This window comes from Alexandromys fortis, unplaced genomic scaffold (assembly GCF_014885135.2).
Source record: "Alexandromys fortis isolate MF-2015 unplaced genomic scaffold, M_Fortis_MF-2015_v1.1 scaffold_126, whole genome shotgun sequence".
Lineage (NCBI taxonomy): Eukaryota > Metazoa > Chordata > Mammalia > Rodentia > Cricetidae > Alexandromys > Alexandromys fortis.
The window spans coordinates 1,751,663-1,765,937 of NW_026068018.1; the positions used below are offsets into that span (position 1 = coordinate 1,751,663).

A 14,275-nucleotide genomic window follows, 5' to 3' on the forward strand; every position below is an offset into this window, starting at 1 on the left:
TTAGACTACTGATTTCCTTGCTTTTGTCTCCCTAGTATTAGGATACAAATGTGCTTCACCAGTTTATTTGCTTCTGGCGGTTGGAGTATGGATGCGATGTGACTGTTTGATTTCCCACCTTGTCTGCCCCTCAGTGATGGACGGAAGCCTGTGATGGTAAACGGAATAAACTCTGGCCTCCTCTAAGTTTCTTTGTGTAAGAGTATTTTACCCCAGCAAAACAAATGGAAATAGAGCAGAAGTATTAGATCAGAGGAAGGGAGGAGGAGAGAAGTCAGTGACCACACTTTTCCCTTCCCGCAATTGGTCCTGGCTTCCACTCTAAATGGATCTGGCATCTAAATCGATGAGTTCATTTTTGTTTATTGCAAAAGCTAACAGAAGTCTTCTAAGGCAGCCTGAAGTTTCATAAGGGCAGGAAAAACTTTAGACTTGGATAGAATTAAAGGAGAAAAGAAAAAAAAACCGGAAGTTGTTCGAGGACTAAAGGATTAATGCCATGAGTCATGTTTGCCTAATATCTAGTTATCTCGTAGTCCTTAACCTTGTAGTTTTGAGAGAGGATGGGACAAAAAGAGATGGGGAGGATTTATTAATATTAGTTGTATTCATGAATGAAATTACCAAAGAATAATGCAAAAATTTGAGAAAGAATATTAGTTGTGTAATTAACCAGTTAACTACCTGGAACACATTGCCTGCCTTTGACTTGAGTACCAGGGAAGTCTCTATCCAGGTCTGGCTGGAGGATGTGGTTTTGGCTGATATTTGGATGGTGAACACGGTAGTTATGAATGGAGTTACTGGATATGGAAAGAGGAAATAAAATTGCTGACATCAGGCTTTGGGCCTCAGCAACAGATTTCCTCAAAATGAGTCGTCATCTCGCTTCTTGTGGAATTTTACTTGTTCCTCTTTTTAATTTTTAAAGTAGAGACTCATTTATAGCATCTTTTGCTATTTAAATATAGCTAGGCATGAACAAGAGGAACACTGAAAAAGTGTTATTGTGAGAACTTCCTTCATGAACGCCTTTGGCATTCTTTCTAGTTCTGTCATTCACACGTTCATCTATTAAACACATCTTTATCCTGGATCTGCTGTCTTGTAGGCACCATGCTGTGCACACAGAATGGCTGCACAGACAAGATAAACATGGTCTGTCTTTAGTTCCTGAAAGGAAGGCAGACATGTTGGAAGAGGAGTGAAAGGCTTGAAGAAGTCTAAAATACAAACAGACTCGAACACGCTCTGAAGGTCGCAGATAGTTTTTCTGTGGCAGTGACCTTGAAGCTGAGCTCTGAAACTTGGGTCTAGCTTAGCTGGTGCACAATTGCTGTCTACAAAGGCCTCTGGGATCTGGCCCTATTTGCGTTCTAACCTCACATTCAACCACTTTTGCTTTGGTTTTTATTTACCGGCCACAGGACTCCTCTCACTTCCTCTTCATGCCTGCTGAGAACATTATATTCTAGGCTCACTCTGTCACCCTTCGTGGCCGGCCCCTTTCCAGAGCCTAGCCTTAGGAGACTCTTGCTTTTTCCTCTTGCATTATTGATTTTCTCTTTGCTCTGTAGAATCTGAGTTCCTACAGAGATGACCCGCTACTCCAATTATCACTTTCCTCTTGGGACTTTGGAATATGATTGCAATACAGTAGCTGAATATTTTAGTTGAGAGTTTGTGAAGTAAGTGATGGACAGAAGAAGTAGGTTATAGCTTTGCATTCAGGAGAATAGCCTACATTTGAGAAAAGGAAAGAAAACCTGGTTGTAAATAGAAAAGAGAAAAGAAATGGGATGAGAATGAGGAAGTAGAATAAAATCTAATCTTGATATCTTTTAGATCAGTGTTTGCCAAACTGTGTTGAGTCATGAAATCAGTTTTGTGGGCTGCTCTTAGAGTTCAATCATAGTGGGCGACGCAAATAGTCTACGTTGTTCTTAGTTAAAGTATCGCGTTAAGCCTGTTTCCATACGCGTTTTGTTTGTCTATGTACCCATGTATGGTAGAAAAAGGTTTTCCTGTTTTAGCTTGCAGTAAACAAGTCTAAAAGACTCATTTACAGGTCAAATTAAGAATGTAGAGATTGTAGAGGTAGCAAAGAATGCAGTGTTGCGTGACACCTGATGCTTCTATGTTACTAAAAGCAGTATCACTTCCTAGGATTGGTGTCTTTTGTTGGAAAGGCACCCTGAACTCTATCTCCTTTAAGAAACTATTCAAGGTCCCCTTCCAACAAAAGACACCAGTATGAGGGGGTGATATTGCTTTTAGAAACATAGAAGCATTAGGTGTCACATGGAACTACATTTCTTGCTAACTCTATAATTTCTAGGCTTGTGTAAGGCATGAGGAGCTCTGTCTTGTTCACTGCCTCGTTCCTAGTGCCTAACAGAGGCTTGTACTTAGCAGTGACATAACTGTTGCATGAATGAACAGATGTCCACAGAGAAATGTTTATATTTTTCTAAAGCTGCAGTTTGTGAATGGAGCCACTATAGAAGTCTGATGGCCACACACATGCTATGCAGACATCTACCACTCAACTTCCTCACAGCCCACGCACAGTTTCTAAAGGGAACAATTTTCATGAGAATAGCAGTCATAACCCTCTTTACTTTCATAGATTTCTTAAGGGATCCTGTCCACGATAACAACAAAACCCCAGTAAGATAAAAAAAAGTACCCAAACAAAATAATACAAAAGACATATTAAAATCATGGAGTCTGTCTTGTGTTAGCCAACTATTCCCTGGCATGTTGTTGCCCTGGAGTGTAGTTAATATACTCAGTGGCATTCTATTGGGGAAAACTAATTTTCTTTTTCTCAGAAGGTATCAATTATAAATAGCTTCTTAGCTAGGTGTAGAACTCTGTATCTGTTTCCCCTTCTCAGTGCTGGGATTTTGTCTTGTTTGTATTTGTGCAGGTGTTGCATATGTTCTCACAGTCTCTGTGAGTTCATAAGTGTCTTAGCCTTGTTGAATGAAGACATGGTTTCCTTAGTCATCTGCCAACCTTGGCTCTTACAATTGCTCCCCTTTCCTTCCCCATAGATCAGTGAACCTTGAGTATTTGATGTTGTCATCCCATTGAGGGTTGTGTTCCCCAAAGTCTCTCATTCTCTGAGCATTGTCCAGTTGTGGGTCTTTGTACTAATTGCCATCAATTACAAGAAGAAGCTTCTCTGATGTGGGTTTAGTGATGCACTCATCTATGGGTATAGTAGTGTGTCTTTAGGAGTCATTTTATTGCTATGTTCATTTAGTGGAATAATAGTAGAAAAATTTCCTTTAGGGCCCATGGCTTATTTAGTCTCAGATCCTTTTCTCCTTTTCCACTTTTGTAGTGTCAGGTATGGGTTCCATCTTACAGAATGAGTCTTAAATCCAATTCAAAACAGTGGCTGGTTACTTCTACAACATTTATGGCTGTTGGACCAGCATATCTTTCAGCCACTGTTGTAGGTTGCAGGGTTTATGGCTGAGTGATGATTATTTTTCTCCTCTGTTAATGTGCATAGTACTTTCCAATACCATTAATGCTAATGACTAGGTGTGAAGCCTCTAATTAGGATCTAGTTCAATTTCTCTTTGTTTTCTAATGTGGTAAACATAAGGAGATATTCCGTCTTTATTGTAAACATACTTTGAACACACAGAAATATCAATGCAGAATCATCAGTTATAATGAGAGATCAATTATGTTGATCATATTTTATTTGTCTTAGTATTATTTATTCCTTTAAAATTTAATTATGTGTGTAGATTAGATTTTTGTCTGCATGGAAGTATGTGCACATTGAAGTATAGGTGCTAGAAAAGCCCAGAAGACAGTGTTGGATCCCTTCAGCTGGATTTACAAGTGGTTAAGTTTTAAAGTAATAAAACCAAAAAATTCCAACCTTGAAATATTGATGAGCTTGGTATTAGCAGGTAGTTACTGCTGCCGTGAGTCTCTAAGTACAAGAGCCATGTCATGTTCAGAAGACAGTGTTTCACATATACCTTCCCAACCTTTGGCTCTTATATTCTTTCTGCTTCCTCTTCCACAATGTTCCCTGAGCTTTAGGGGTGCCCCATTTAGGGCTAAGAATTTAGCAGCCAGTTGTTCTCAGCACTTTGACCAATTAAAAATGCGCCTCCACTACAAAAAGAAACTTATCAAACAAGGCTTGAGATCAGCAATAATATGGAGTTTTATTTAGGAGTCAGTTTTGTATGCCTGTATAATAAAACAACAGAGTAGGCACTCTCCTCGGACCTTTGACTTCCTCAGTCATGGAGTTTTGACCAGGTTGACAGTACCAGACCTAAATTCCCTCCTGTTAAGCAGAGAAATGAAATAAAATAAAATGTATGTATGTGTGTTTGTGCTAGTGAGTGTAGATATTTGTAGAGGTCAGAAGAGGGCATCATATGTCTTGTAGCTGGAGTTACTGGTGGTTGTGAGATGCCTCATGGGGGTCCTGGGAAGTGGACTCAGGTCCTCTGCAAGAGCACTACAGTGCTGTTAAGGGCTCAGCCATCATTCCAGTCCCTCAAAAAAACAATTTTAGTTTTCTGAAATTCAGGAAATGGCTCGTCATATACTTAACAAATAGAAGCAAACCAAATCAGCAGCAACAAAACTTTAGAAAAAAATTGAACAAATAAATATGGAAGTTAAACAATAATATCAAAATGTGCTTAGCATCCCGCTACTAGGTGTGTGTGAGTGTGTGTGTGTTTAGTCACATATGCAGAGAGCTCAGTCCACCTGATCCACTCAGGTGTACTTTCATTGCCCAACTTATCTCCTCACCATCGCTTACATTTTGGAACAGGATCCAGAATGACACTTAATGATGACGAGTGTTTGTTTTACAGGCTTTAAAGAAGCTCAGTGTCCCAGAGAAGTCCAGGAAAGTGTGAGAATCTCTGCAGCTCAAGCCAAAATGTCATTCATAGATCCTTATCAGCACATTATAGTAAGTATTATATTCTTTCTGGGAGGGAAAGCTGATGTGTTCTGTGTGTGTGTGTGTGTGTGTGTGTGTGTGTGCATTTGTGCGTGTTTGCACATGTGCTCATGCATGGGTGTGTGTGTGTGTGTGTGTGTGTGTCTGTGCATGCCTATGTGTGCATATTTCTGGTAATACTAGTAAGGCTGAAACTTTAAACTGTTTATTTAATTTACATTATACTCATAAGCATAATGCTGTACACTAGGCAATGGTACATTATAAAACAAACTCATGCCTTTTGGTTGCTGTAAATCTTCAGAAAAAAAAAAAAGGATTTAGAAAAAAAGATGACCAAAATATCTGTAACAACAACAACAAAATTTATGAAACTAGAAAAATGATAGCATTTTGCATTTATCAAAGAACATAATCACATGTTACTTTGTACACAAAGGACAACTGAATTTCTGAGTTTAGGACTGTAGGTTGGTATGGATCTTTAAAGCAAATAATTCTATAAACTTTCACTTAGCTAGAAATGCTAAACAAATTTCTTGATGGTTGGCTCATTTTTAATGAAGGGTTGACAAATTAAACATTTATTCATTGTGATTTTCTATATTTCTCTGAAAACATATAGTCTCTCTTTTGATTAAAATACAAACTAAACCAAAACGAAACAAAACAAAACAAAGGTGAGATTTTCTGGCTGAACTCAGCACATGGAATTCAGTTAGGTTTCGATGGACTGGAGATTGATTTTTGAGTATCGCCTCATTTTTACTTAGTGAAATACTCCTGTCTTATTCGTTCTTCCTGAGTTAGCCTTTCTGTCCTGCCTGGATTAGAAATTAATATATTATAGTTCTTGCAATTCTTCCTTTTGATTCACCGAAAACTACTTTTTCCCTTCCTTCACAATAACGCTTCTCAACAGTGGATGTCTTGTACTTAACTCAATGGAACTCTGACTTTTCCCTTCCCAGCCCTGCTGGCCATTCTCTCCTTAAAATTCTCCTGAGATTTTGTTAGTTTTCATTCCTTTGGTTATTTCTTAATTTTCTTTTATAATTCTTTCTTTTTCTCTACCTTTTCCCACTCTTTCCTCTCATTTCCCCTCCTCCTAGAGATACGTTGCTAAGCTAAGCTTGGCACAGATAGACACACACACACACACACATTCCAACAAGGGACCATCATCCAAATAAAAATATCCATTATTAATAAATCCAAAGATTGGTTCATGTCTCTTATAGTCCATAAATCTCTTCAAAGAAAACTGGTATGTCTAATGTCATAGGTACCATTTGTCCCCCCCATTTCTCTAAACATATGGATTCAAAATATATATCAGAGATTGATTCATGTTGTTCTAACTAGAATTCCACATGTGTATATTGTCATGTATTATTTCATTAACTGAGTAGATTGCGAACTATATGCTCTACTGATAATACCATATCCATTCTGTATGACAGTAGGGATTTGCTGCAATTCAGACAACTATATGTGGGACTTTATTTATTGTTTATTTGTGTTGGTCTATTTGTTTGTTACAAACTGTCCTAGTTACAAAGTTTGAAGTGTATATCTATGGTATTATATATATTTCCTTTCCAAGATGATTGTTGATAATTTTTGTTCTTGAATCTTCACATAAATTTTGGAATCAGTTTGTCAAATCACATGAACATGTGCATATGTGTGCACACACACACACATTTTCTTCACTCCTGTAATGATTTTACAGATCAATATCAATGAAGATAAAGTTGATATGACAATAATATTGAGGTTCCCAATCTATTAACAACCCATAAACCTAGCTCAAAATGAAATTTATTTAAATCATTTTAAATTTACATAGTAATATATTGTAGTTTTCTTTAAGAATTCTTATATATATGCATATAAAAGTTCTTATATATGCATATATGTGTACATGCACATATAATACTGATGAATATACATCTATACTAATTCTTGTATGTATACACATATATGTATTTCTTGATATTATAGTGTTATTATAAAGGCATTTGTAAATATTTTTTTTTAAATTAGTTTTTGTGGGGGTTCAAATGAGAATGGCCCTCAAGCTTACATGTTTGAATGTGAAACTCCTTAGGAAGGATCTGGAGGTGTGGCGCTGTTGGAGGAGGTGTGTTACTTGGAGTGTGGGTGGGGATTCTCTGAAAGTATAAGGAAACCCCATGGGGCTTATGTCAGAGTGCCTTGGTCATGGTGTCCCTTCAGAGCAGTAGTTCAGTAACAAAGACAATTTCATCTTCACATGAAAGTACAGTTGATTATTGCTCATCCATAGGCTTCAAGGACTCTCTATTAATCCTTTGGGCAATCTTTTAGATTTCTACCTCAATCACTTCTGTGATTTGTGAATTCTGCTAGTTTTCCTTATCATATTTTGATCACTGAGTTTTAAACATTCTATTGTTTATAAACCATATGCCTTAGCACCTAAGTTTTGATATGTCATATTTTAGTATATTTTTAATTTTCACTGTGATTTATCCTTTGATACATAAGACATGTAAATATGTCCTTCTTAATTTTTAAAAGTTAAATAATATTTTAGCCAGTGCTATATGTATTTCAAGTGCTCAAAATATACCCGTAAGTATACAATATATACTCAGTTTTTCTTGAGACAGCTTTTCTTTGTGTAGCACTGGCTATCCTAGAACTCAGTCTGTAGAACAGAGATTTGCCTGCCTCTGCCTCCTAATACTTCATAAGATTTTAAAACAAATTTTATATGTAATTATCATCTAGCATATGTACTCACTCATATTTGGTTTCTAGCCATAAAAAAAGGACATTGAGCCTATAATTAGTGATCCTAGAGAAGCTAAATAAGGAGAACCCAAAGAAAAACATATAGGCATCCTCCTGAATATTAACCTTCATCAGGCAATGAAAGGAGACAGAGACAGAGACCCACATAGGACCACCAACAGAAATCTCAGGTCCAAATCAGGAGCAGAAGGAGAGAGAACACGAGCAAGGAACTCAGGACCGCGAGGGGTGCACCCACACACTGAGACAATGGGGATGTTCTATCGGGAACTCACCAAGGCCAGCTGGCCTGGATCTGAAAAAGCCTGGGATAAAACCAGACTCGCTGAACATAGTGGACAATGAGGACTACTGAGAAATCAAGAACAATGGCAATGGGTTTTTGATCCTACTGCAAAAACTGGCTTTGTGGGAGCCTAGGCAGTTTGAATGCTCAAATTACTAGACCTGGATGGAGGTGGGTGGTCCTTGGACTTCCCACAGGGCAGGGAAACATGATTGCTCTTAGGGCTAACGAGGGAGGGGGACTTGAAAGGGGAAGGGGGAGGGAAATGGGAGGTGGTGGCGGGGAAGAGTCAGAAATCTTTAATAAATAAATAAAAAATTAAAAAAATATGTTTCCTATCCAAATTTTACTTTATGAAATTTAATTTGTGATTTTTTTTGCCACATATAACTTTGAATTATGTTCTTCTTGATTTGGTATTGTAATTAGTAAATTATTTTTGTCTATGATAATTATTTTGTTTTAAATTTTACTTCACCTTTTATTAATATTACTCTTGTTTAACATAGTCTGTATTTTTCCTTATATTTAAAGCATTTTCTTTAAAAAAAACAAATAATCAAGGTTTTGTTAAAAAATTGTTTTCTGAAACAGTATTTTTGACTACTTTTTGATTACTTTGATTTCTACACTAGTAAGCTGCTTTTAAAACAGCGTTTTTAAAAAGAGATTTATTTTTATTGTTAAGTATGTGTATATGTGAACTTCAGTGCAGGTGTCCATAGAGGCACGAAGAATCACAATTCCCTGAATTGGCATTACAGGCAGTTGCGAGCTGCCAGCATAGGTCTAGGATCTGAACTCTGGTCATCTGAAACAACATTGCACACTCTTAGCTATTGAGCCATCTTTCTAGCCCACAAAGTGCCTTATATCTTAAATAGAGGTTAGTTTTGATTTCTTACTCCATCACCCTCAGACAGATATGGTTTTTATATAACTCTCAGATAATTTAGTCACACTGGTATTTCTCAGACTTTCCTGAGGAATCTGACCTCTGTAAAAGACAAGCAAGGGTCTGCATCCTTAAGCTTGTTACGAGATCTAGTTCGCAACTCTAGTATTTGCACTTCTAATTCCTTCTACCTATAAGCACATTCTGTAGGAGAATGATTTTACCGTGTAAAGATTTGTTTCTTGTATTTGTTTAATAAAATACTAATTGGCTGGTAGGCAGGCAGGAAGTACAGACAGGGCAACCAAGCAGGAAGTAGAGGCGGGACAATGAGAACAGAAAAATTCTTTGAAGAGGAAAGATTCAGTCTACAGTCATCACCCAGACACAGAGGAAGTCAGACACAGAGCAAGCAAGATGTGACTACCTTACCAGAAAAAGTAGCAAGCTGCATGGCTAACACAGACAAGTACTATGGGCTAATATAAGTTATAAGAGTTAATAATAAGCCTGAGCTACTAGGCCAATCAGTTTATAATTAATGTAGACCTCTGTGTGTTTCTTTGGGGCTAAATGGCTGTGGGACCAGGAAGGACAGAAACCTCTGTTAACAAGCACACATATTGCCATTCATTGGATGCTGCAGTATAGCAATCCCTGTCAACAGCACTGGGGATACAAAGGCAAACCTAGCTCGCGTGAGCGTGTCTCCTCCCTCTTCCTAAATAGTCCCTCGTACTTTCATATGTATATTTTGTTTAATCCTGATTCTACTCATTATACTAAAATATGATGCTTGTCTTTGTCAGTCGCACAGATCTTTTATTTTATTTTTTATTCTATGTTATTTATTTATTCATCTATCATCTATCCTATCTGTCTGTCTGTCTGCCTATCTATCTATGTAAATCAAGGTCTCACAATTGTAGCTATGGCAGGTCTAGAATCTACTACATAAACTAGGATGGCTTTGAACTCACGGAGATCCTCTTGCCTCTGTCTCTGGAGTGCCGATATTAAGTGCATGCTCGTAGCTCTTTTAAATGAAGAGGATCCTATGAATTCATCGTTTTTTCATTTTCTCGGTGCTTTGTGGTCATCATAACAAAACTGTGTAGATGAAACCGTGCCTCACTCTGGTTTTCACAGGAAAATATTTTTCTATTAATTAATTTTGGATCAGGGTCTTGCTATGTAACTGAGTCTGGCTCAAAGCCCACCGTGTGTCTCAAGCTAACCTTGACCTGACATCTTCTTGTCTCTGTGGTGAGATTATAGGAGTGCTCCACAATACTAGAAAGAGCCTTTAAAATATATATATTACTAAATTCTTTCAGTATAGAGAACCGTGAATTAAAAAGGGAGGATGGAACAAAGCCAGGTATCCTGTAATGAGCAGTTGGTACCAGACAACCCAAAAGTTGGCTGCCCTACGGGATGGGGCTTTTCAAACTTTACCTCAGTGTTGGAGAATACTGTGCTGCTGTGTTTGCAGCCACCAAGCTCTCTTGTTTTTAGTGGCACTGGCCTATAAGATAGAGGTAGAGCATGGAGAGAGAAATGTGTGATAGACTTACCTTTCCTTAATCCTAGAGTTATTTTAAGGTGTTTTTCAATAGTAAAGATATCCATGCCATTTGAATTTCTTGTCACTTTTTTTGTTGTTTTGTTACCATGGAAACATTAAGGAGAGATCAATAATAATGCGTTTCTGAAACTAAGTGGGATGGCCCACTCCTGTGATTTCAACACTTGGAAGACTGAGATGTGATTTCAACACTTGGGAGACTGAGAGACAGGAGGGTATTGTGGAATATTAAAGATGTGTTGCATTCATTGGTGCTGAGAAACATTTGTTTAATGATGCAGAGATATATTGTATTCTTTTATGTTGTATTTGTTTAACTCTGTAAAGCTGTATTACATTGCCTGTCTAAACAACTGATTGGTTTAATAAAGAGCTAAAGGGCCAATAGCTAGGCAGGAGAGAGAGAGAGAAAGAGAGAGAGAGAGAGAGAGAGAGAGAGAGAGAGAGAGAGAGAGAGAGAGAGAGGAGGAGAGGAGAGGAGAAGAGAAGAGAAGAGAAGAGAAGAGAAGAGAAGAGAAGAGAAGAGAAGAGAAGAGAAGAGAAGAGAAGAGAAGAGAAAGAGCAAGGAGCAAAACAAGGAGGAGAGGAGGATGCCAGAAGCCAGCCATCCAGCCACCCAGCTAGCCACAGAGGAAAAAGGGAAGAAAGAATATAGAACACAGAAAGGATAAAAAGCCCACAGGTGAAACATAGTTAAAGAGAAATGGGATAATTTAAGTTAGAAAAGCTGGCTAGAAACAAGCCAAGCTAAGACTTGGCATTCATAAGTAAGAATAAGTTTCTGTGTATTTATTTGGAATCTGGGTGACAGGGCCCCAACAAGTGTGTGTGTGTGTGTGTGTGTGTGTGTGTGTGTGTGTGTGTGTGTGTACCAAACCAAAACCTACTACAGGATGGTGCCATGAGTTCAAGGCTAGCATGTACTACATAAAGAGATCCAGGATAGCCTGGGCTACGGTATGAGTCACTGCATCAAAAAACAAAACAAATTTTATGACAGTTTCCATCTTTTTTTTCCATCTTTTTCCTTAGAAAATAAATCATAGCCTTGTAGCTTTTAATACCACATATTAGCAACAGAGGGCCACTGCCCACATCCCCAGAGATTAAAGGTGGCCTTTTATTAGAGACAATCCAACCACACGGATGTGCTAGCATGACCTAGTACCAGGAAAGGACCTTTAAAAAGGACACTTTAGGATGTCTGAATGTGGACAGGTATTTTTCCCAGATCATTACAGTAACATAGGAAAACAAAATACCTACCAGTACCAAGTATGAGATCTAAGATTTAATATTCCATTGGTCATGTTGGCATTCCTAGTTATGTGCACAGGGGCACTGGGCTCTGCCTTCTGGAATGCAGGGTATAAATAGTATCCTCTGTGGTGTCTGCCTCACCCGGTTCTCATAAATAAGACATTACTGTGTGCACTACGTGATTTCTTTTAAAATGAAAAAAAAAAATAACCCAGCAGGATATTTCTGGGACTTCAGAAAGTAGCATGCTGCTACTGAGAAACAGATATGAAAGTGACTAAGTTGTACTTACCAAAACATAGGACTGTATCCAAATATTAATAATGACTTATTATGACATTTTGAACATTAATACAATCTAGAAAGATGAGGATGGGGAAGGCTAGTATGTTGGACTTCTTCAGCAAACAGAGCCCCATGGCAGTGACTGACTAACTAGCTACAATACTGTGGATCAGTCCAAATGACTACAAAGTCTGAGAAGCCATAGCACTTGCCCTCTCAAGATGGAGACACAGTAGATGTGGAGGTGTAGTAATTCAGTGCTATTATAAAGGCCTGCCTTAAATTGATTTCCCGTTGCTAAGATGAATGACTGTAACAGAAGCAAGTTAAAGGAGAACACGTTTGTTGAGCTCATAATTCCAGGCTAACAGTCCATGATTATGGGAAACAAAGATGGAGGAAAGGGAAGTAGGTGGTCACATCCACAGTCAAGAGCAGAGAGAATGAATACATGCGTGTTTGCGTGTGCTGAATTTTTCTGCTTGTACATAGATGATAGTTCAGGATCCCGTGCTTAGGGGTAGTAAAAGGGAATAGCGCCACCCATCACAGGCAGGTCTTCTCATTCAGTGAACAAGATCAAGGTAATCCCCAGAGACACATCCACAGATGAACCAGATCTAGACAGTCCCAAGTGAATCTAGGGTGTCAGGTTCACAAGGCCTGAGAATGAGGTGGAGCTGTGTTAATCCCAGCCTAAAAATTCATCTTGAATAAGATGAGACATCTCAGCTCAAACAGTAAGACAAGAAAAAGAAGTCAACCTCTATCTTCTGTCCAAGTTTGGTGAACAGGTTGGGTGATGGATGGCCTACCACAGTGAGGATGGTGGTCTACTTTAGGGACTCCACCAGTTCTAATTAGAAATCATGTTAAATTGCCTGCCACATGATCCATTCAAGTTGATGACTCTCCTCGTGTGCCCATGTCTGCCCACAAGCCTTCTTTTAGTGACAAAGTGCAGAAATTACAATTAATATTCTATTTCTGCTTTTGTTCCCATAGATCACATTTCAGAAGTCTATAGGTTACAAAGATTTTAAACTTTATTTTTAATTATGTGAGTGCCCATGTGGGTATGTTCATGTGAGTTCAGGTATCCAGGAGGTCAAGGGTGTCAGATTCCCTGGAGCTGCAGTTAAGGGTGGTTGCCAGGCACCTGGTGTCAGTGGTGGGAACCAAACTCTGGTCCTCTGCAAGAGCAGGATGCCTTCTTAATCACTGAGCCATCTGTCTAGGCTGAGGCTATCAACTTTTATCTTTTACTTCCTAAATTTCTGTTCTGTTCTTTGTAACATTGCATCCAGTTTTGTGAGTGCCAGCCCAAGTGGTTGGATTCCTGTGGACTTCCACTTCTTGCGATTTTGAAGGAGGAGTTCTATAGCGTAGCCATTACATGGATAGGTCCATCTTGGATTCTTTTGCTTAGTGTCATACCTCTTCACGCCACTAGTCACTTCAGAATTTGTGCTGATCTCCGGGCGGTGGTGGCGCATGTCTTTAATCCCAGCACTCGGGAGGCAGAGGCAGGCGGATCTCTGGGAGTTCTAGGCCAGCCTGGTCTACAAGAGCTAGTTCCAGGACAGGCACCAAAGCTATAGAAAAACCCTGTCTCGAAAAACCAAAAAGAAAAAAAAAAAAGAATTTGTGCTGATCATCCTGAAGAAATCTACCCGCAGAATTATTCCTTGAGGACAGGAATTGGTTTGCCTCTTTCAGAAGCTACAGTGTAACTGTTTCCTGGAGACTAAACATTCCATCTCACAGGAAAGCTCCTTAAGCCAGAAGGTAAACAACTCAAAATAGTTTCAGCAAGTCCCTGAAACTGACCAGATTCACTAGGCCCCTTTCCTGCCGAAGGAAGCAATAAAAGCTGCAAATAAGGCTGAGAGACCAGCCTAGCTGCCTGGAAGAAGACCCAAGCCCAGTGGTGGTGGCTCATGCTTTTTATCCCAGCACTGGGAGGCAGAGGCAGGTGGATCTCTGTGAGTTCAAGGCCAGCCTGATCTACAAGAGCTAGTTCTATCTAGGACAGGCTCCAAAGCTACAGAGAAACCCTGTCTTGAAAAACAGACAGACAAACACTAAACAAGCAAAAAACCAAACAAGAGGCCCAGACCCACTGAAATACCTGGAAAGGACACTGACCAGATTCAGTTTGTCCCTTTCTGCCAGTAAGCAATCAAAGCTGTGGAA

The 14,275-nt window shown here is 38.8% G+C and overlaps 1 protein-coding gene across 1 annotated transcript in view; it reads left to right on the top strand.

The window, feature by feature from the left end:
* Pla2g4a (phospholipase A2 group IVA) overlaps positions 1 to 14,275 on the top strand; it is a 141,080-nt gene that overhangs the window by 21,460 nt on the left and 105,345 nt on the right. The window contains exon 2 of the mRNA XM_050162916.1: positions 4,872 to 4,972. Coding sequence (XP_050018873.1) covers positions 4,940 to 4,972 — 33 coding nt within the window. The 5' untranslated portion in view covers positions 4,872 to 4,939. The remainder of the gene's footprint in view (positions 1 to 4,871; positions 4,973 to 14,275) is intronic.